General features: G+C 39.9%; 3 protein-coding genes across 3 annotated transcripts; 2 read left to right on the forward strand and 1 right to left on the reverse strand.

Annotated features, from left to right (window-relative positions):
- Positions 1–9,987: 9,987 nt before the first annotated feature.
- Positions 9,988–12,087, forward strand: K441DRAFT_536641 (putative kinesin; the record flags this gene model as incomplete). Its single annotated transcript, XM_067642428.1, has 4 exons — positions 9,988–10,957; positions 11,060–11,131; positions 11,418–11,442; positions 11,490–12,087. 4 exons carry the CDS (start codon positions 9,988–9,990, stop codon positions 12,085–12,087), a joined length of 1,665 nt encoding a protein of 554 aa, XP_067509159.1.
- A 1,313-nt stretch (positions 12,088–13,400) lies between these two features.
- K441DRAFT_683947 (WD40 repeat-like protein) lies at positions 13,401–14,665 on the forward strand (the record flags this gene model as incomplete). The annotated part of the gene is made up of 4 exons (XM_067651739.1): positions 13,401–13,624; positions 13,700–13,949; positions 14,026–14,254; positions 14,643–14,665. 4 exons carry the CDS (start codon positions 13,401–13,403, stop codon positions 14,663–14,665), a joined length of 726 nt encoding a protein of 241 aa, XP_067509160.1.
- A 558-nt stretch (positions 14,666–15,223) lies between these two features.
- On the reverse strand, positions 15,224–16,416 carry K441DRAFT_651803 (alcohol dehydrogenase). Its single transcript, XM_067647254.1, has one exon. It carries the CDS (start codon positions 16,214–16,216, stop codon positions 15,236–15,238), a length of 981 nt encoding a protein of 326 aa, XP_067509161.1. The 5' UTR covers positions 16,217–16,416; the 3' UTR covers positions 15,224–15,235.
- Positions 16,417–24,579: the final 8,163 nt, after the last annotated feature.

The raw sequence follows: 24,579 nt of genomic DNA on the forward strand, positions 1-24,579 counted from the left end.
CGGTAAGTTGTAGCAGAATCCACGTGACAAACATTAAAATATTATAAACATCAAAATATCCTAGTATTGCGCCTTCCTTTTTGTTAACACCTCTATTAATACTACTATATACATTATAAATATAGCAGATCCTACTGTAATTTAGTATAGCAAGTGCCATATTTATAAGCCCCGCCTTAGCTTTATTAAAGACGGCCCTTTAAAGAAGCTTTTAAAGCTATACTAGTTATATTGGTTAAAGGCGCGTCTTCCCTATATATTACTTCTACCTCTGCTTACTTCTTTAGATCTCTAAATATAATTTAAATAAGTGGAGAGCTCTTATAGAGTTAGGTTCTACTACTAAGACTTATCCTATAAGGCGCTAGCGAACCGCTCTACCTAAAAATGATACTAAGAACGCCTTCCTACCTCGCGGCTAGAATAGCTAAGATACCCCCGAGATAGCTTAACGGCGGAAGATAATTAGGGCAATATAACAGGAGCACCGTATTTTTAATTAGTAGGGTAAAGCTTACTTATTTACCCCTTCGCTATATACTATAGATAAAGCTCCATACAGCAGAGGCACTCTAGATGGCCTAAATACGCCCTTGCTGGAACTAGCTCCTATACCTACTCTACCGCTAATACCTACCCTTCTGCCAATACCTACCCTTCCGCTAATACCTACCCTACCGCTAATACCACCTTTCTTGCGGTAAGCTCTAACTATAGCTATACTACTACCTATTTCGGCTGTTAATTGGGAGCGAATTAAGAAGTTTAGGAGTATACTATAGGCTAAATATATAGAGATATGTAGTTATTGTAAGGAGCGGTAGTTCTAAATAGGCCTAGCTACGGAGGGTAATAATATAGGTGTATATAAAGCCTGCATTAAGGACGCCAATAGCCTTAAAAATCTAACCCTTTTACCCCTATTTGGTGAAAGCAACGGGCTCGATCTAGGGCCTATTCCTGGCTTCCTACCTATACTTACTATAGTGGAGGAGCTTCTAATTGCGCGCGTATACGTTCATCTATAAGTCGTGCGTGTACATAGCTAGTAATATTGCTATACTGGCCACGTTTACTGCTTTAGCTAGAACATACTAAAGACTTAAAGGCAGCTACTATGGCTACCTACTAAACTCGATATACTAGTCGTGAGGCCTATAGCAGTAGAGGGTGGCGAATACCTAAGTCGGCGGTTTACTAAGCGGTATGCTATAAGGCGCTTTGCTATAGTATAGTGGCTTTACTTTCTAAAGGTTAATTATTTTAATTATCGTAATATTGAAATATATAGTACCTAGCTTATAAGCTTACCTAAAAATGGCTCTATATTAGATTAGCTACCTTATATTAACGAGTTAGAGTTTAATTTTAGTGGCCCGATGGCTTACCCTACTACTTCTATACAACATTCTTATGCTATTAATTCTCTACCTGCCAAGCTTGGCAGTAATATACTAGACGGCGAATTTAATAACAATATACTAGATACTTTAGTTCCTAATCTAGTGCCTAACCTTAATAAATTAGAGCTTTTAGGTTGCGAGGTTTAATACTAATAAGACCTATAAGTGGGCCTAGAGGTTCTTACTATGCGATAGATACCTCTCTCTAAGCGATTAGCTAGTTTCATTATGCGCGGCGCCTTTCCTACTCTGTTTCCTTATGGCAAAGCCGATTTTAATATGCCACGAAGCTGTACGGTTACCCTGGCTGCGTACGCTAAGTATATACTTAAGTATTAAGACGGTTGGTTTGGCCGCTACCCCTTATTTCGCTACTATGTGTTTAATTAGATTATAAAAGAGCAAGCCCTTAGCGCCACCCGCTTCCTTTATGGCCGATTAAATAAGAATAGTCTATCTTTAAATAAGCTTAGTAATCTTATAAATGGCAATAGGGGTGGCTAGTTGCTAAATAAGATTATACGGCATACACGAAACCTTAAGGGTATTAGACCTTACTAGAGGCAGAAGAGAAATAAGCTTATAGCTTATGCTAAGAATATTAAGAGCGGGTCTCTATTCTTTATACTTAGCGCTACTAATTTACATTAGTATAATCTATACTTTTATATACCTCTATTTAACAAATATAAGGCTACTAATAAGGCTTAGCGCTACTAGATTACTTCTTAAAATCTTAATAATAATCCGCATATTACTGCTTACTAGCTATATCGCCGCTTTAATCTGTTTAGGAAGCACGTGCTTATAGGCCTATTTAATAGCATAGACTTTTAGTCCTGATATGAGTGGTAGGTATAAGATAGCGGCTATATATATAGCTTCTTATAGAGTTTAATAGCCCTAAGGCTAGATCCGTTAGCTAGTAAGTTAAGGGTAGCTTTTGCTAAGTACTAGACTACTTTTATATCTATAATTAATCCTAATTAATCTAGGCCTCCCAATCTCCAATATCCTTCTACTTTTAGCTATAAAGAACAGCTTAATACTAGTGAGCTTCTTACTGCCTACCTTAATCGATTTTAACGGCACCGTAATTATACTAAATCTTACTGCTTAAGATTAAAGAAAGGCTCCACTAGAGTAAAGAAGTGCCGCTTCTATTTTCCACGCTCTCTCTATAATAAGGCCGCTATATTAAAGGATTAAAATCTATATCACTAAACGTTCTGTCCGCAGCGTAATAATAAGCTTTTTAATGGTTATAATGCAGCTATAATATTAGCGTGGATAGCGAATATTAATACGTCACCCGCTATAAGCATATTAGTAATAGTTAACTATATAGGCAAATATTACAGTAAGGAAGAGAAGAAGTTAACTTTCTACTAGGAGTTACTCTAATTAGTACAGCCGTACGCTAATAGCCTTTATACCTTTAGTTCGGTTATAGCTAGGTTTATAAATAAGCTTATTACTAAATATAATTGGTTAGCGTAGGAGGTATGCCATCTACTTCTTAATATTCCCCTTTATAAAGGCTCTAGGAATATAGTAACTTTAAACTACTACTAGGAGGACGATTAAAGCGCTATATATAAGCTTAATAATAGGCAACTAAGAGGGTGTAGACTGTCTAACTATAAGAAATATAAGCGCCGCCTAGATAGGGTAGAGGACGTTACTTTCCTTAATTTTCTACTCTATTTTAATTACTCTACTTATAAGCGTTGGCTAAGAGTAAGGCCTTAAGTTATATTGTACTTTCTGTAATATAATAGTGATTGTTTTTATCTGTAGTATCCTAAGTTCTGCCGTATAAAGCTTATTCTTTATCACCCGTAAAGGGAGTATAAGGAAGTAGCTACTTATACTAATAGATTTAGGGCCCCTAATTATATAGCTTCCTATTAGGCTTACGTTAACTCTTATTAGCACCCGCCTAACTACTTCTGCAATTAGAAACTAAGGGAAAATTATAAAACTGCTAATGATATTAATAAGTTTAAGGACGATTTTGTAGACAACTTGGAGCTATACTAGTTCTTTAAGGCCCTATATGCCCGCATTTAAAGTACTAATGGAGTTAAAATTAAGGATCCTAATAGGCTTGGTAATAGGGAGCTTAATTATAACTATAACTAGAGTATACATCGGGGTACGTACCCGCAGCTTAATAAGAGGACTTATTAGTAGGAAGTACGGCTATAGCCTCTACTATAGAGCCGCCTATCCTAAATAGTAACTCCGTCCTCCTTATAACTAAGTTAGCGTTATATCTATAATATTATAGTTAATTACTATAGGCAGATCTAAGTGGGCCTTGGCCCCCCCCTACTGCGGATTAATATTAATAAAAAGGTAGGAACCGGTAAATTATATCTTATTACTGTCTTCTCTACTACGCTCTGTGATATAGTAAGGGCTAATAGTAAGCCGTTACTATTAGCTTAAGCGGCCCCTACTAGGGTAGCTGCCTTTAATATTAACGGTAGAATTATATACGATCTATTAAGGTTGCTAGTAAACCGTCTATTTAATAAATTACCTACTACTAGTCTTACGCCTCTATAATAAGCTTTTAAGGATATTTACTATTTTATCCTTAACGAGAAATTTATAATTGGGTAAGTATATCTAGCCTAGATTAATTACCGCCTCTGTTAGATCTACCCTATGCGTAACAATAACTACTTTAGAGGCTTAAACATCTTACTAGTAGGCAATTTCTATTAGCTTCCCCCTGTAGGTTAGGCGGCCTTATATAGCAATTTACCTACTAAGCCGTTAGAGCTTGCTAGCTATAAAAAGAAAGCCTATAAGACGATTAACCGAATAGCTGTCCTAGATTAAGTTATGCGGCAGGGCGGTAATAACGCTAAGAGCTCTATATTTAGGACCACCCTTATAGAGCTATATAGTAATTCTATAAGTAATTTAACCTAGAAGCTTCTTTTAACTAGGTATAAGTAGGACCTATCTATTAATAAGGTTGCGGGCTTTAATAATATAATTCGGCTATATAGTATACGCGCTACTATAAGTAAGTATAACACTGTTCGGCTTCGCAACCTTTTACAGCTAGTAGTAGCTATTAAGTTAGTTAACACTAGTATAGGTACGCGGAAAGTTACTCCTAATTAGTGCGATACTATAGAGAATCTAGCCCTATGTATTAGCGCGAAAGTAATACTAATATAGAATATCTGGGTTAAACTAGGCTTAGTAAACGGTACTACTGGTATAGTTAAAGATGTTATATAGAAGGGACATACGGATATTAAAAAGGATCAGCCTTAGTTACTACTAATTATAATAGATAGGTATAACGGACCTGCCCTATTTACTTAGTAGGATAGTAAAAAAGTCGTCCCTATATTTTCCGTGCTTTATAAGTAGGAGGGTATAAAAGGCTCTTACTTACGGCGTTAATTTTTAATTACTTTAGCTTTTACTCTTACTATATATAAAAGCCAGGGCCTAATACTTAACTAGGTAGTTCTAGATATTAAGGAAAAAAATAAGACAGCCGGGCTAACCTATATAGCAATCTCACGAGTTAAGAAGCTTTTAGGGCTTATATTTGAATATGGGTTTAATATAAAACGATTTTAGTTATCTATAAGTAAGACTAAAGAGGTATAATAAGAAGATTTTGTACGGAGGCAGTAGCAACTACTTATAAACGACTTTTCCTAAATAGGAAATTATATACTGGCTTAGAGGTAAGCGGAGAATACAGTATTCGTCTCAGTTTCCTAATTTTTAAATAGCTTAACTATAAAATCTAATTTTCTAAATTTTAACCCCCCTATCCGTCCTACCTTCTTACCGCTTTTAGAGCTGTTAAATATATATACAATAGTATACAAGGAGAATTGGCAGTATTGCCGGATTAATATTACTGCTGTCTATAGCGTTAATTAATTTTTAGAATTTTTTAAATTTTTTTTTTAAAGGGTGGAAATGTCGCTTATATAAGGAGTTATGTAACCTCCGAGAATACATACTACTTAGGACCGCATTGTTACGGCTCGAACAAATGCCTCTGAACCGAAGCTTGAACGAATGCTGTATTACGAAGATACTAAGCTAAGGAGCAGAAGAAGGTCGAGGAAAGGATACGTCTATATACACGAGCCAAGTCTCCAAGCGAGCCCCTAACTAGGCTGCATGTAGACGTCGCATGGGGCGGTGCCCCAGCGCCGTTACACGCATATTAGCAGCCACGACTTCTTTATACTATAGTTAAGATTTTATATATACCGCACCTAGAGCTACTTAAAATAACTATTACCTATAAATCTGTTAATTTATAAATTAAAAATTAGACGTGGTTAGAGCTATTAGTAGGGGTTATTAATTGCGCTCCCTATAATAAAATCCAACTAATAAACAAACTAACGAATTAAATTAAAAGTTTAGAACATCCAAATAAGGTTCTGCTAAGACGCTAGCTGGACCCTAACCTGGACCCTTCCTAACCTATTAAATTCTAAAAATAACGACCTTTACTAAATTAAAAATTAACCTTATCCTTAATAAGCCATCCAATTGGATTTAATAGTTCTTTATTATCTAAGACATAGCCAAAACTAATAAGGTATAGTAGTATATCGACTTATTTAAGAAAAAAGACGATTTTCTAAAGCTAAAACTACTAAGTCGGCCTATACTAAGGGACATACTACCTATAGCTATATTGATAGCAAAGCTAGACCCAAATCAGCTTACTACCTATAATTAGCTCTACGCTAAATATAAGGACGATTTACGCGTACACCAGAAGCAAAAATAGGCTATAAACGATATTAATAACTACATCGTTCGCACCATATCGGTAGCCTACCTTTTACTTATTAATAGCCTTAGTAGTTAGTTATATTAAATATTTAAGGCGTCTCTACTACTATAGTAGCCACTGCAGTGACAGAGATACCCTATATTTTGGTAAGTAATTAAGCCCATCTTATACGAGAATCTTATGCTTATTAATACTTACCAAATTATATACTTACAGGGCCTCCTCCCGTCTATAAATACTCCCTTCTCTATACCTTCCTCTCTTCTTCTTTCTTCTTCCTTATAAGAGGTGCTCTAATACCCCTCCCTAGTCCCTACTAAGGGATCTATTAGTTAACGTAGTGATATAAATAGCATCTAATAAGGAGACGGGTGAGAGAGGAGATAGGAAGGACGGAGGGGCGTCCGGTAGGTGTTAGCTAAGTAATGTTAATGTCTATATTATAGCTGCCTAATCTCCCGTTTATAGGCCTCCTCCTATTTATAAATACTCCCTCCTCTATACCTTCCTTTTTTTTCTTTCTTTTTCTTTATAAAAGGTGCTTTAATACCTCTCCCTAGTCCCTACTAAGGGATTTATTGGTTGACGTGGCGATATAGATAGTATCTAATAAGGAGACGGGTAAGAGAGGAGATAAGAAGGACGGAGGAACCTCCGGTAGGTGTCAGTTAAGTAACATTAACAGCGGTTTTCGTCACCTAAAAATTGCGTTATATAACGATATTTGGGAACGCAAATATATACCCCTATCCCATACTCACACCACTACTAAATATTCTAGATTTTGTACTTAGAGCTGCTTATAATAGGCATTCCTAGGAGATCTACCAGTTTAAAGCTCTATAATTAAACGTTATTAACGTTTTATATAGGGGTCGTTAATTAAGCTCCTAGGACACAATTTTTAAAGTTTAATACTATACCAATATTACGACCTTCTTATAGTGGCCGAGCCACCCCTAATCTCCTCCCCCTCCTCCCCCCTCCTATTACTTAGCGCTAAGCTATTACGTTATTACTAAGCTATCGCGTTATTATACGTCCAAACTGGGTAGGTAATGACGTGGTTAATAGTTATTAGGTATTAAAAATATTTAGTATATAAAGCTTTAAATTGGAATTATAATCTATTATATTATATCCTACGTAGAGGGCTCTGCATTAAAGCTCTGTAGTCCAAATATGTGCTATATTTATAACCAATATAATCTTTAAGCCCAGCTTAAGTAGGGTGCCTTAGTTACTGTAGTAGATCCTTACCTAGCGGTAACTAAGGCGCCTTAATCTTACTACTACTTCTAAATTAAGTAAAAGCTCTATATAGGGGGGTCCTAGGGGGTCTTCCCCTGGAAAACCTCATCTCTATATATATTAATTAAAGTCTATATAATAAAGCTCTAAGTTAAAGCTTTGGGTTATAAACTTGGGTCAAAATTTACGTTGGGGGACCAACGTTCCGCATGTTTATTCTTACTTAGGTAGAATTTTTCTAATTAATTTAAAATATATAGTTATAGTTTTAACTAACTATAGGAGGCTTTTATGATATAGAGTTATTTTACCTATTTAATTTAAAAGTATTTTTAACTATAAAAAGGGTGTTGGTTACACAAGGGGATATCACGTAGCTACGGTTCGTAGATAGTATGATGATTGTTGTTCTTTTGATTGTATGATGAATGAGGGAGGGCGAGGAGCTTAAGGCTCCTCGCCACGCTAGTGCCGCGGCGACACGTGACGACCACTTGTCTTATTCCCAACACTGGCAACTCTTCTTTTGTGGTTGCTCTCTACCATACAAAGATACTAAGCTGAAGAGAAGAAGAAGAAGAAGAAGAAGATTGCCGTTGGGGGTCAACGCGAATACAAAGGGGTCGGTAGAATTTAGAGTCGGCAGACCGAAATCGTTAAATATGGCCTGAGACTCATATATAACCCAGTCCTAACATAGTCCTAATATAGTTCCAATAAAGGGTAAAAGTAGTAGATTTATAATAGCTATAGGCTAGTATAGAGCTTAATTAAAGTATAACTTATAAATTTTATAAAAAAGAAAAAGCTTTGCTATTTAGCTAATAAGTAAAATATAAAATATTATATATTAATAAAAGGTTTAATATTAGTAGATAAACGCGCCTAAATACGTAATAGAGGATATTAAAGATATCTATATAACTTAGTATAAGTATCTTAGGGCTTCTTAACTAAATCTTAGCTAAAGATCTTTAACTTCTACTAAAAAGCCTACTAAAAGCTTTAGAATGTTACTAAATTAATATTTCTTTATTACCTATATAGTAAGCTATTAGTTTGCTGTATATATCTACGCTAACTAATTGCTATAATCTTAACGCTGACTAATTGCTTATATCAGCAGCTAGCGCTGCCTGTTAGCCTTCCAAACTACACCCCTTAGAAAATATGACGGGATAACGTAGCAGAGATATTCGAATCTCCATCCGCTGGGTAGGCCTTCGCAGATGTAGTATGCCAAATCTTCTAGAAGACGAAAGATTAAGCCTCTGGCAGCCCATTGTCGATAATGTTGGGCGATAGAGCACTTGGATACCGTCGTATTGGACAAATTGCTGTGGAGAAGACAACAGAGAGAAATATACAAAGAGATATGTTTATACTCAAGAAAATTCGGTGCTTGTGAGAAGATTGAGGTAAACTCTGTGGAGTTGGACCTCCTATCCAAGCGAGTATACCCAAGCACCCACGCCGCAATAACAATGCAAAGCCGAGATACTGCTGGGAGTATAAAGAAAGAAATTAAATCTCCAGTGGAAATCTTCACCAAGGGCCGTTGTGACTAGATGTTTGTAATCTTTGTTTCAAAATCTGGGTGTTTGCATGGCATTTCTTTAGGTACAATCTCCGTCATCGTATCTATGGATGATGCGGGATGCACCGAGAGCATGATTAGATTGCTGAATGGTGATGCATTTGATGAGAAAGCAGAAAATTCCCTAGTTTGGAGGATCCCTTCGCATTTGGTCGGGGATGCAAAGGTGTTTATTTACTCCGAAGTATTTCGAAACAAGGCCCGACTAGCGTGAACGAGGTGCTGAAACTCGTCTAGGCCCCTCGTTGAAATTCTTGGTACACAGTATTTACAGGAACTGAATATCGACGAGTGGGTGGTGGACTTGGGTCTTAGAGAAGCCTTAGAGAAGTCTGGGGTTTCGTAAGTTATAATGTTACAACTTGGTGGGGCTCTGTGCAGCTGTGCAAAAGTCAATTTCGACAATCCTAGCTAGGCGAAACCTAATAATTTAAACTTTGCAGAGCGCGGCTTCTATTTGAAGTTGTAGTTATCGAAATTTTGACGAGAGGCAAATGAAATGAAGCCAATGCACGATGATCGAGCCTAATGAAGTTCAATACACCATTTGTTCTCACTTTGGGCTTGCAGACACCTATCGCTCTTGGATAACCGGGAGTGTTTGAATTCATGTAGATGTCTCATACGAACTTGGGTGGGCGCACGGCGTTTGGCGTTTTCAAAATTCCGGCCACGCCCACCCCTTGGCCTATCGCAACGCACAGCTCTCGGTGCATGCCCAACCACAGCCAGGCGGCCAAAACATGCGGTATCTGTTGGCCAGCAGCCACTTCGTAAAGCTGTTTAGTGAGGCTCAGCCACGCGACAAAGTAGCGCTGACATGCTGCCTGCCGCGGGGTAGTGTCACTTCGATGGTGGTCTGCGACCATTGAAAACCTCGGAGCTACACTGTTAACACCCTTTACGACCACACCTCCTACGGATGCGACTAGATGGCGAGGCGCAGGTTTCGCCATGAAGACTACGGTGTAGGGTGGGTTTGTGCCCTCCCGGTCGAGCTTGCTGCCGCACAGGTGATGCTCGATGAAGAACATGAACCCCTTGGTCAAAACGCCAATGACACCAACCTGTACACACTCGGCCAAATCGGCGAGCATAACGTTGTTATCGCGTGCCTGCCGGCAGGCCAAATGGGAACGAACTCCGCCGCTGCTGTCGCTATCCAGATGAAGTCAACTTTCAGGTCTATTCGATTCGGTCTCATGGTAGGCATCGGTGGCGGCGTCCCCAGCGCAGAGGCAGACATACGGTTAGGGGACGTGGTTATTAGCCGGCCACATAAGGCACATGGTGGAGTGGTACAATATGACTCTGGGAAGACTACTCCAAGCGGAATTGAGCGAACGGGCACCCTTAACACTCCGCCGATGATCCTGCTGAACGCAGTTTCAAAGATACAAGCCAACCACTTGATAGGAAGAAGCAGGCTCTCTGAATACATTTCCAGTCTTAGTGACCTGTCGGTATTTGCATGCGATAATGCCGGATCTGATGTCTTATTTGAAGCTAGCTACGACCATACGGGAGGAGCCACATGTAACTCATGCAGCAAAGACAGGGTGATAGAGCGGCAGCCGCGTGGGAGCCAAGAGATTGTGGTTCACTATGGCACGATAGCTTCAGGTAATCAAGTTATGAGAGACGGCGCTATAAGGGACAGAGTTAGCGCGGAGTTCGGCGGTGTGCTATGCTTTGAGATGGAGGCGGCGGGCTTAATGAACAGCTTTCCATGCCTTGTCATTCGGGGTATCTGCGACTACGCCGACTCACATAAGAACAAGAAGTGGCAGGCATATGCAGCAGGTACGGCGGCTGCGTATGCGAAGGAACTCTCGTCGGTCATACCGCCGGCGGAGGTGGTGATCACACCAACTATAGATGAGACCATCGAAGGCAAGAATGGTTAGTGAGGGTTAGAAAGTTCTTCGTACGTGGTAGCATATTTAGTTTTATACATGCTGATATACTTCTTGCATGCAGGGCATATTGCACTTCGAGCTATAGACTTCATGTCTCCTTTAACCCTCCCAAACATTATCGAACGGCCTGAGTGGCGGATGCTCCTGTCCCAGAGCAGTAAGTTCCTTCCTGCCGTCTTAATAATAAACTACTAAGATGACTTTGGTAGAGATCGCTGCAGATGGCCTGTTTGAACGGTTATCGGATTATGATTATCAGAGAGCCTATCGGTGGCGGAGGAATCGCAAACTTGAGAATACTACCGGTTGGATACTGAAGCATTCCGATTTTTTGGCTTGGCTTGGTGGTAAAGGACCACAGTGCTTGTGGCTTTCTGGTATAGGTGAGTTAAGACACAAGTTTGTTTCCGATTCAATCAAATACTAATATCCTACATGGGCAGTTGGCTGTGGTAAAAGCATTACAATGTATAGCTCACATTCCTTACCTATACATATTGCTAATGTTTTCTAAGGACAACAGTTATTGAAGCAACTGTTGAAAACGCGCGGAGTGTCAGCAGACCGGTATTCCAGTTTATATACGACTATTCGTTCCGGCGACACCTTACTGCACGTGCTCTGTTTGAAAGCTACACGAAGCAACTGCTTGTGTACATGGAGCGAAGTAACAAAGCCTGTCCGTCCACTGTTATCACTCGGATCCTAGAGTTTTATGGGCCTAAAAGACGTCGCCCTGATGTCCAAGAACTAGTTGTTGAGGTACTGATCCCCCTTACCAGGATGGTCGAGGCAACAGGTGCTACATTTCTCGTTGATGGAGTCGATGAATGTAGCCGACAAGAAGCCCTACAAATTCTATGGGGACTCCGACAGCTTCTCGAACCGCGTTTATGTAGGGTATTTATATGTTGTCGCGAGGAGGTCAACGTCTTACAAGGAATACCTGGTGCTAATCGTATCTGGATCACTGCTAAAGATACCAAGGCAGATCTGGAAGTTTTCGTGGACAGTGAGATTAAGAGAAGGCAACAAGATCGTTCAATTTCTAGCAACGAAGCTGTACTTAACAATATTAGGTATGAAATACAAAACAAAGCTGATGGAATGTAAGTTACAAACGTAAAGCAGCTTTTAATTTTACTCACCATTCTAGGTTCCTATGGGCCCAGTACCAGATAAAGATGTTATGGGAGGATTGCACTGGAGAAGATTCAACGGACGAAGTGGTATATAAAACCCTGAAAATGCTACCAAAGGACCTCAACGAAACATACGAACAATGCCTAGTAAAAGTAAACCGGAATAGTAAGCGGAAATCTCTAGCAGACCGTATTCTTAAATGGATATGTGTCTCCTTAGAACCCTTCAAGGTTATCCAACTTCAAGAAGCACTTGCGGTGAATCCAGAGACTGGTGAATTAGGACAGGACCTTATTCATAAGGAAGAGATTATGACCTGCTGTGCAAGCTTGGCATTTCTGGAGAAGGATGGCACCGAGGAATTTGTCCTTCTAGCACATCATTCCGTCCGTCAATTCCTATTCCCCCTTGGAGCAGAATCTGCATATAGGATTTCACAGGTGGAGCTGGGTGAACTCTGTGTTACTCACCTGTATAGGCACAGACCAGTAAAACAGCTTATTGATCACGCAGAGTCTTCCAGGAAATCTATTGAAACTCTCCCGATCCCCAGAAGCTACGCATCCACCATCGGCTCTGTAATTGCTCCAGGAATCTTTAAGTCTCTCTTTGTCACCCGTTCTGGACGTCATAAGCCAGTTTCTATCCGGTTTCCTAAGCCCATTTCATGGGACGCTGCTGTGACGAAAGAAACAGGGTTTCTTTCTTACGCGAAAACCAACTGGATGTTGCTAACTCCAAACCTTTCTCCTGCATCTCGCCACTGGTCATCATTCAAGAATTTAGCGCTTCTTAATGATCGATCCTGGGATATTTATCCCTGGTCGCAGCGGGGTTACCACTCGCTGGACTCCCACATCTTTCAGCTCTACGGATGGTCTATTATCAATAGCCATTATTCTCTCCTATCCATTACAATTAGCCAGCAAGGAATCGTGAGACCTGATATCTTTAACCTTCCGCTCTTCGACCACGTTGGTCAGCGAGCTACACTACCCCTGCCTGCAGCAGCAACAACGGGTGACACCGAGATTGTCGCGTCTTTACTGAAGATAATGCCAAAAGTCAATGAACAATACAGCGACGCGTTGCATGNGGCATCCTCGAAAGGATACTTGGAGGTCGTTCAGTTGCTGCTGCTGAAGGCGGGCACTCCCGTTAATATAACTGCAGAATATCTAGGCAGCGCGTTGGAAGCCGCTCTGCGTCATGGCCACGACCAAGTCGTCAAATATTTAATCGATGTAGGCGCCGGCCCCAATCTCCACACATTTAAGGGCCATATGGGTGTAGTAGTAGCGGTAACATTCTCGCTAGATAGCCAACTAGTCGCGTCCGGGTCGGGTGATACAACTGTTAGGCTCTGGGATATAAAAACAGGCGCAGCACGACACACGCTTAAGGGCCATACGGATTGGGTTCGGACGGTGGCATTCTCGCCAGACGGCCAACTAGTTGCATCCGGGTCGGATGACGAAACTATTGGGCTCTGGGACCGCGAAGACAGGTGCAGCGCGACACACGCTTGAGGGCCACACAAATTCGGTTTGGACGGTGGCATTCTCGCCAGACGGCCAACTAGTTGCATCCGGTCGGGAGACAAAACTATTAGGCTCTGGGACGCGAAGACAGGTGCAGCGCGGCACACGCTTGAGGGCCACACAAGTTGGGTTCGGACGGTGGCATTCTCGCTAGACGGCCAACTAGTTGCATCCGGGTCGGATGATACAACTATTAGGCTCTGGGACGCGAAGACAGGTGCAGCGCGGCACATGCTTGAGGGCCACACAAGTTGGGTTCTGGCGGTGGCATTCTCGCCAGACGGCCAACTAGTTGCATCCGGGTCGGATGACGAAACTATTGGGCTCTGGGACGCGGAAGACAGGTGCAGCGCGACACACGCTTGAGGGCCACACAAATTCGGTTTGGACGGTGGCATTCTCGCCAGACGGCCAACTAGTTGCATCCGGGTCGGGAGACAAAACTATTAGGCTCTGGGACGCGAAGACAGGTGCAGCGCGGCACACGCTTGAGGGCCACACAAGTTGGGTTCGGACGGTGGCATTCTCGCTAGACGGCCAACTAGTTGCATCCGGGTCGGGAGACAAAACTATTAGGCTCTGGGACGCGAAGACAGGTGCAGCGCGGCACACACTTGAGGGCCACACAAGTTGGGTTCGGACGGTGGCATTCTCGCCAGACGGCCAGCTAGTTGCATCCGGGTCGGATGATAAAACTATCAGGATCTGGAATGCAAAGACGGGCGCAGCGCGACACACTCTTAAGGGCCATACATATTGAGTTTGGGCAGTGGTATTCTCGCCCTCTAGAAAATTGTGTCAGGGTTGGAAAATAAAACGGTTATACTCTAGGCTGTTCGTTAATAGATTATTGCTACAGTTTTACCCTCCTTCCTGCTCACTACCTATTTACCCTATTTAGCTACCTAGTTATCTATTACCGTATCTAGATTATATACCTATACCTCTTCCTTTAGTATATATATAACTTTATTAATATCATAGATAACTTTAATACAAGCCCCTAATACTAGCTTTAGGCTGTATTTACAACTAAAAATATATAAATTCTCTATTTACTTTTAATAAATCCCAATAATATAATACAACCCTTTTGTTTCTAGTAAAGTACGTAAGAAGCTCTTGAGTTCTTTACCTATCTATATACTAATAATTTTTATATACGCAGATATTACCAATCTACTCTAATTTTCTAGAGGACTCCACCCGCATACGATGCATCCAACTTGCAGAGCTCTAGGGGCTGTAATTGTGGAGGAGGAGCAATTGAAAGCTCTGCACCTGCATAGGGGCAGAGAACTTTGCGTAGAGCTTTGCGGACGAAGCTTATGGGCGAGAGAGTTGTGCACGGAGCTCTGCCTAAGCAATGTATTGGCCCACAGTTGGGGGGAAGGGGGTATTCAAGGGAGTCTCCCCCTTGAGGTCTGATACGAAAGCTCTACTAGGCCTTGCGCAAAACCTCGTTAAGGAACTCGACGGGCACCAATTCGTATTATATAATACTTTTAGTATTAACCTATCTTGTAGGTTTATATTTTTTTTTAAAAAAAATTTAGGCTTAGTAGGCCTGCATTCCATCACTCTGCCAACTTCAATACCACCTTCCCACGCGTGTGTCCTCCCTTAAGTCTCTCAAGCGCTTTCTCCCAATTCTCAATTTCCCACACGCTATCAACAACACCTTTACATTTCCCATCCTCAACCAACCTCTTAATTTCCCCCAGCTGCTGTCCGTTGGACTCAACAATAAACCACACGCTTCTCACATCCGTCCGGATACCTTCAGTTGGCTTCATCGTTTCCGGTGGCTGCGCAACACTGATCACCACCCCCCCATCCTTAACGCATGTCCATGCATCCTCAAGCGTCTTCCCGCCAACACAATCTAACGTAACATCGAATCTCCGCCCCTCTTCAGCCCCCACCCACTCCTTCAAATCCGTAACCTTATAATCCAACACCTCATCCGCCCCTAATCCCCTCACGAACTCCCCATTTGCAGCTCCGCACGTTCCAACCACCTCCGCCCCCGCCGCCCTCGCAAGCTGTACAGCCCAAACTCCAACTCCACCCGCCGCCGCCGTCACCAGCACCCTCTTCCTCCCCGCACTCTCCCCTCCCTCCTTCCCCGGTGCACTCAGGCCCGCATGCACAAACAGCGCCTGCCACGCACTTAGCGCGCTCAGCGGCACGCTCGCGGCCTCCTCCCACGTAACGCCTCTCGGCATCGTCGCCAGCTCCTCTGTCAGCGCAACGCTGTACTCACGCGCGTTGCCCTGGCGGCTGAAAGACGTGAGGGCGTAGACTTTCTCGCCGGGCTGGAAGGGAGAATCCGGCGGAGCGACGACAACAGTACCGGCGAGGTCGAAGCCGGGGATTGAGGTTGGGAGTGAGAGCGGCTCGGGCCAGGTGAGCTCGCCGGATGTGAGGGTCGTGGCGTGCGTGCGGATGAGGTGGTAGGGGGGTGATGCGGAGGGGAGCGGGAGGGAGGTTAGCGAGAGGGTTGGGGATGGAGGGTGGCGGGTGAGGGATTTGGAGTGGGTTGGGAGAGTGGACATAGTGATAGGTTTTCGATGTGAAGGTATAAGAGATTTAGTAGAGGACTCGGGTAGTGAGATTTGAAACGTGGAAGAGTGCTTAAATAAAAACAAAGACCAGAGTGATTAATGATTGGAGGTCTGAATAGGTTTACTCTAAATTTTTAGTCGCTAACTAGAATATCGATGGATTTAAAGGAAATGTAGCTATGAGGATTTATTCATCATTGTCTTTCATCTTACGATGATTTATTAACCCAAGGTACAAGTAGTCTATATTTTCGGGTCCTAGAATTCAAACTCCGCCAAGCTAGCTTCTAATTAGTTAGAAAAAAGTGCGCGCGGTAAGTTGTAGCAGAATCCACGTGACAAATATCAAAATATTATAAATGTTGTCTTAGTATACTCAGACCACATAGGACGCCGGATAAATCCGGCCCGATGGCACTAAACCAGTTTAGGCCATCTGTCCCTGTGTGGTCTAAGACACTTTAGCCGACATTTATAAAGCACGTCGCGATATCCGCATAGCTAATATTACGGATATTCACTTCTTATTCTTATAACAAGTTTAGGCAGCTTAAAAAATCCATTAATTATATACTAGGCTCCGGCGAATTAAATAGTCTATATAAGAAGTCTCCCCGCCTTTCTATTCCTAATATTAATTTTAAAATAGCCATAACGCGGTTTGCTAAAGTAAACAATTAGTAATATCCGCACTAATAACGCGTTAATCTTAACCACCTACTCTCTATCTATTATATCTATAATCTAATAATTAAAACCTATTAAGATCTATCTATTATAATATATTTAAGTCCTCCCTGCCTTTATCTAACCCTCTATTCTCTCTTTACTGCTTTTAAGCGCTATCTACTAATACCTCTATTAAAGTAAATAAAGTAAAGAGGTTATAAACTATAAGCTAGTTAAGCAGATTAATAAGCTAGCAATATGTAATAGGCTAGGGATTATATTAAAATAGATTCTTAGCGGTCTCTACGGCTATATAGCCTATAGAGGGAGCTACCTTAGCTTATAAGCAGCTTTTATAAACTTTAAATAAGCAAGCTAGATAAAGCTATTACGGAGATATATCTATACCGCGGTTATACAGAGTAGCTTAAGGCCCTAAGGGTGCTAATATTTAAGCGGTAAGATCTTATATTTATAGCAAAGACGTCTTTTAGCAAGAGTATAATAATATAAGCACTACCATATCTTGTACCTAATGCAGTTATTATTATTATTCTTCCACTTAACGCAATTAGGTTAGAGTAAGTAAAAAAGATTATAAAGCTACCTTATATTTAACCTATTTATATATAAAAGAAAATAATATCTGCTAAGCTAATTAAGGATATCCGCATGGGCAGCTATATATATATCCTTATCTCCCTAGAGCTTTTAGTTAGTAATAAGCTGTATAAGGTTCTAATAAACCTAATATTTCGTTCCTATATTACCCTTATAGTGGTTAATAAAGTACACCTACTTACTAATTAGGGAGAGACCTTCCGTATAGCGTATATATAACTCTTTAAAGTACGTTTAGTTTTAGTTAATAAGCCTTAGTTTGCATATACCGTAACACTAGACCTATCTATGTTTCGGACTATATATAAGCTAGCTAGGTTTAAACCTAATATATAAGTTATTAAAACCCTAATTAATCGGCCGGAGCTAAAGATTATATAAAGGGTTATAACCGCGCTAGAGAAGAAGGACTTTTAAGCTCTTTACTTTACTATTGCTGCTACTCCAGTATATTTATATACTACTAGTAATAGTAACTAAGAAGAAGGCGAGCAATTAAGAAGCTACTTAATATCCACATAGCAGATATACCGCTAACAGTTTAATTAACTTTAGCTAATTCCAAAGACAATTATCTTCTTTAATTCTAAGGAGTGGATAGCTGCCTATCGTAATACTATTCGCAGCTAGTTAATCTATTGCGGCTACGATACTGCTATTACTAGAGAAGTGGTACAGAGCTACTATGTAACGCTTGCGGATATTAATAAAGACTGCTTATACGCCAAATACGCGCGCCTAACGTCTCGAATTCGAATTTTCGTTATATTAGATATAGTAGCACACAGTATAGATATCCCAGATATTTACCGTTTAATCTAATATAGAATGCCTTACTATAAATCCTATAATATACTAGCATAGCGGTTTAGCTAGGCAGGCCGAGGAGAAGGCCTTTTAGGCAAAGTAATCTTTATAGTTAAGAGCCGCTGGCGGGGTCCTTATAATAAATTAGGTGGTTTTAAGCATACACAACCTTAGTATATAGGCGATCTTCGCGTAAGCGCGCTATATAATAATATCCATAGGCGACAAAACGCAGAGACTGCGGATATTGCGGGCGATACTTTATCTATAGCGTTAGTTAGTACTAAGTAGTTGGTAGATATAAGAAGTGGGCGTAGGTTAAGCCCTAGTGGTTCTACAGTACGCCTACCTAAAGAGCTTATTATACCGACCCTACGCCTAAAGAAGCGGTTAACTAATACGCAGTTATATAGTAAACTGCCGTTTACCCTATAGCGGCTAGTTAATAAAGATTAGGTATACTTACAAGTAATATAACTTATACACTATAGAGACCTACAGTCTACTATTAGTAAAGACTTATGTTATAGTAACTGCAACCTAGTAATATTTATAGATTGCGAGTATAATATCCATACTAGCTATAGTGCGGATATTACAAAAACCTGCCGGGAGCCTATATTAAGCAATATACAAAAGTGGTTTATATAATGGGCGGAGGCTAGGTATTAGAATATATTATAAACGCCTATAGTTAATTATATTATACTAGATAAGCAGCTTTATCGCCTCTATAATATAGGGTAAGTTCCAGATATAGCATTATTAAGGCAAGTAATACCTAAGTGGGATCCTAATATCCTTAGTAAGGAACTTCCGTCCCTTATTAAGCTTTTAGTAGATAAGGAACGAAAGCAGAAATAAAAAGAAATAGGGCAACTTTTAGGTTCTTCTAGGTTAATTATATAAGATGTTAGAGCGGTTTTCCTAAGTATTAGAGCAGCACGCTACTATAAATAAGCGCTTATTATAGGCTCTTATACGGGCTTCGCAGGTTTTAGATAGGAGATTTAAAATATCAGCGCCATAGTAATTAGCGCCTTACTATAGCGCTAATATATCGTAGGCTAGTTAACAGTCAGCTATAAACCTCTTGCTAATAACTTAAAAAGAGGATATACCTATACCTTCACTAACTCTTGGGTCTCCAGCTCCTACTCCTCTATTATTACCCTTATACCAGCTATTAGATATATCTATACCGCTAGCAACCCGCCAGTTAAATACGTCTTTATTAGTATTATAAAGGTAGTTAGCGCGATTAAACAGAGGTAAATATATGTAAAGAGCACTATAGGAAATTAACGGCAATGCTAATTAGTATATAGCGGGCTAATATTAGGTAAGGTTAGTTAATATCAGGCGGGGTTAGCTAATACTAGGTAAGTTTACCTTATATCCGCCAAGCAGATATTGCAACTATAGTAGCTAATATCTATTAGAATAACGCCCCCCTTTCCCCTTATACCCTATACCCCTAACAAGCGCGGCCCAGGAACTAAATAGATTAATTAATTAATAATATTAATTACTTAGAAATATGTACTAGTGCTACTAACTATAGCGGATATTAAACGGTTATAGTAATAGCTTATAGCTAATATCTTATATTACTTATTAAGCAACTTATACGTAGGTTAAAGCTAGATTTAAGCAAAGTCGGTAGGGAGTATAAAGCCATCTAGCTTATTATTATCGTTATAGAGATTAAGCTCATTAAACACGGCGGAAAGATCACCGCCTAGCTATAAATTAAACTTATTAAGGGCAGATTAATTAAGTCGTTTAATACCTAGTTATAGTAAAGGCGGCGCTTCTATCTTTACTTACTATGCCTAACGGCGGATAATAGAACCTTCGGCAATTGCATTAGCAAGCAATTAAATATCCGCTGCAGGAGATTTAATAGTATATTAAGTAGACATCCGTTCGCCAAATATAATCTTAAACTTTACACGTAGTGGCCCTATATAATTAGTTATATAAATACTCCAGCAGAAAAGTAAGTTTAGGTTAAATGTTAAATTACCATAAGTATACATAAGCTGCTTTAGCTCCCTATTAAGTAGCTCGTTATTAAGATCTATCAAATAGTAACTATCCTATTCGCCGCGGATATTCACTAGACTATTTACTAGGATAGCTTACTAGAGCTTAGGGGAACAAGCATCTATTAAAGTTAACTAAAAAAACGTAATATCTCTAGTAGATAGTTCTTATTTTGACTACCTATAAAATAAATATAAATACAGGGGAGCATATAGCTAAGCAGGCCAATATCCGCAAGCTTAATAGCGTGCTTAAGGACCTTATACGTCTCTACCAGTTATAAAAAGCGGATATATATTAGAAACTCTACATCAGCAGGCTTAGGAAGTATTTATAAGGATACAGCACTACCAGCCTATTTAAGGTAACCCTTTTACTATAGTTCCGTAGGCTAGCTAACATAGTTAGCCGCCCAAGAAACTTCCTAACCAAAAACCACTATGCGGATATCTTTAACCACTGCTAATAGACGTTGCGGAGATAGGCTTTTAAGGTACTGCTTAATATCTATAGGCGACTTAGTATTATAAGACTCCTTAATCTAAGTATGGAGCAACGCTATAATATAAGCGTCGAAGCTATAGAGAATTAGCTCCTCTATATAATAAAACGGCGCGCGCTCGGCTAGGATATTTCTTTAACCTAAGTGGTTTATATAGGTGTACAGCGTAGAGTACTCTTAGGCTAATTGCTTGCCACTATAGTAATACCGTATAACTATATATAGGTAGTTTAGCTTTAGGTACTAAAGAGCTAGAATAGGCAGAGCCCAACACAGGCTATTATAGGCGGATATTAACTTAGTACGTTCTCCCTAATATAACCGAATAAGCTTTACGATCTTTTAATCACTATAGATTAGAAACAGTTACTCCTTAAATACTTTATCAGTGCGTTATAGATTTATTTAATGGAGAAAAATGTTATCTAGTACCTTATAGGTTTTAGATATAGAAGCCTCTCTAGTTATAATAGGTCCTAGGTTAAACCTAGACGTCCACGCAGCAGGTATTACATTAATAGAAGGCATACATAGATGTTTAAACCGTGGGTTTTTACTAAGTAATATATTAAGGCCTAGGTACGCCTCTATAATAGCTTTATAAATTAAAGCTGTTAAGATCTACTTCTATATCTCGTCTTATAAATTACCTAGAGCCTCTACAATATCTAAGAACTTAATTAGAATATCCGCATAAAGCATACTCTATTAAAGCCCATTATTAGGTATACTTATACTAAAGACAAGCTTGCCAGTTATACGCGAATAGAACATCCTAGTATCCCTAAGTATTTAATGCTAAACTTATTAGAGGTAGTTAAAGTTATTATAGATAATAATAGTATTAGAAGCTACACCTATTAAGCGGATTTTTACCTATATATAGGTTAGTATATACCTACACCGCGGAGATTATAGGCTAAACCTTAATTCCTGGGCTATCCGCTCCTTCTGCCGGTTTAAAGTAGTATAACTATTAATTAATCTAAGCCTATAGAGCACAGAAAGCACGCGGCGCTTAACGCCGTTAGCTTAAAGATACATCCCTAACAGCCGTAGGATATAGTTTACGGAGTTTTATAAAAGGCTAAATATAAGCGTAGAAGCTATTAAAACCGCACGGCCTTTATACGGAGAACATTTACGTTAACCCTCTTAATATGCTGTAATTATATGCTCTATTATAGGTGCGTAAGTCTTTACGGCTTAATAGTACTGCCTAAGGTTAAGCTGCTTAATATCCGCATATTAGTTAAAGCTGCTAAATAGTAACTCTTTCTCCCTTAGCTCTTTAAGCTCTCCCTAGATAGTAAGAGCAACACTAGCACCCACTATGCCGCGCTTCTCTATCTCTTTAGTATAGATATCTAGAATATCAGCATCCTCTAGGAGTTTATTAAGGAGCTCCCTTACTCTTTTTTTCTTTAGTACCTTATATAAACCTTTACCTATTATAATCTATTTAAGCGCTAGGTCTCCTATAGACATCCGCCATAGCCTAAGACGGTCAATAATTACTTAGACCTTCTCTGCAGCGGATATCTTCTCAGCGGATATTGCGGATATTGCGGGTATTTTATTAACTCCTACTTCTTCATCCTCTTAGGGATCTATGTAGTTTGGCAGTAGTAAGTAGGCTATTAAGGACCGCTATTAAGCTGCGGATAGCAATAGGGGAGACGATAGGGGAGACAATAGGGGAGATAATAGGGGTAGGACAAGACGGCTAATACCCTCGGGCACTATATCTACTATATCTCTTAATCCTCTAGCGGTATTAGTTAATAGAGAGGGTAGTTTATTATTAAAAGCTTAAGAAAACTAGCTCCTGCTAGATAAAATAAAGGGTTTCTTCAACGCCTTTTAGATGCGCCCATGGCTGGCAGTTAGTTCTAGAAAATCCATCGATTAAAGAGCTGATTAAGGTAATTCTAATATAGGTATTAATAGGATAATAGACGTGGCGGTTACTTATATTAATTTCATTAAAGTTAATGGTTTGCCTTATATAAACAAACCAGCTCGGCTTCCAAAAGCTTGCTAAAGTAGCTTAGACTAAGAAACAGATAGATTGATCGAATAGGTTAGCTTACGGATATTCAATTATCCGCGCAGCGGATATTTATCGGTTTCTTAGTCTAAGCATGCTGAGTCAATTATAAATGTTAAAATATCTTAGTATTATGCCTTCCTTTTTATTAACACCTCTATAAATATAGCAGATCCTACTGTAATTAAGTATAGCAAGTGCCATATCTATAAGCCCTACCTTAACTTTATTAAAGACGGCCCTTTAAAGAAGATTTTAAAGTTATGCCAGTTATATCGGTTAAAGGCGCGTTTTCCCTATATATTACTTCTACTTCTGCTTACTTTTATAGGCCTCTAAGCGGAGAGCTCTTATAGAGTTAGGTTCTACTACTGAGAATTGTCCTATAAGGCGCTAGCGAACTGCTCCACTTAAAAATAATACTAATAACACCTTCCTGCCTCACGGCCAGAATAGTTAAGATACCCCTAAATTAGCTTAATGGCGAAAGACAATTAAGGCAATATAACGGGAGTACCGTATTCTTAATTAGCGGGGTAAAGCTCACTCGCCTACTCCTCCGCTATATACTATAGATAAAGCTCTATATAGCAGAAGAGGCACTCTAAATAGTCTAAATGCGTCCTTACTAGAACTAGCTCCTATGCCTACTCCGACTACGGCTACACTACTACCCGTTTTGGCCGTCAATTGGGAGTGAATTAAGAAGTTTAGAAGTATACTATAGGCTAAATATATAGAGATATGTAGTCGTTATAAGGAGCGGTGGTTCTAAATAGGCCTAGCTATAGAGGGTGACAATATAGGTATATATAAAGCCTGTATTAAGGACGCTAATAGTCTTAAGGATCTAACCCTTTCTCCCTTATTTAGTAATAGTAATGGGCTTAATCTAGGGCCTGTTCCTAGCTTCTTACCTATTTTTTATTTTTTTTATTTTATTTTTTTTATATCCAATTGTATTATACTACATACAATACTGCGCATGCAGCCTCTAGGCTATGGCGCTATAGTCCTATATACATAAATCCTTCCCAGGTGTTAGCGACTTAGTTAATCAAGGCACGAGTACGGCAAGAGGGACGCGCAAGCCTATACGATTGGTAGTTTATAAACGAGGATCTAAAGCTAAAGAAAGGAAAGGAGAAAAAGAGCAGCGCCGGTTAAAGTAGGGTTCTTTTATGCGGTCCTCTAGTTACGTGACCGCGAAGTTCTGCTAAGTTCTGCCAGTGCCGTAACATTACCCCCCCCTCCGCAAAAGCCTGCCCTTAGGCTTTATAGTCCGTATTATGCTTATAGGGCGTTCTTATCTTTATATTCTTCCGGTAGCTTGTCGTCTTCGCTATACTAGTACTCTATCTACTTATCTAGGTACTTTAGGGGTCCTAGTTTATTAGGGTAGCGGTTATAGAATTCTTAAAGCTTATAGGAACTGCTAATAAAGTTCTATATAGGGTACTAGGTAGGATCTAGGTCATAGCCTTTCTAACTAACGCGGTAATTTAGCGTTTTCCTTACTAGTTTACAGGCTAGTACTTCTTTAATTTCCCATTCGTTATCGCCATTAACTTAAATCAGTAGGGGAGGTTCGTTCTTTTGTCTAGGCAATAGGTTGTTTATAGCTTTCCGTAGCTTATCTAGCGAGAAAATAGGGTA

This window comes from Cenococcum geophilum, assembly GCF_001692895.1.
Source record: "Cenococcum geophilum 1.58 unplaced genomic scaffold K441scaffold_3, whole genome shotgun sequence".
In the NCBI taxonomy this organism is placed as follows: domain Eukaryota; kingdom Fungi; phylum Ascomycota; class Dothideomycetes; order Gloniales; family Gloniaceae; genus Cenococcum; species Cenococcum geophilum.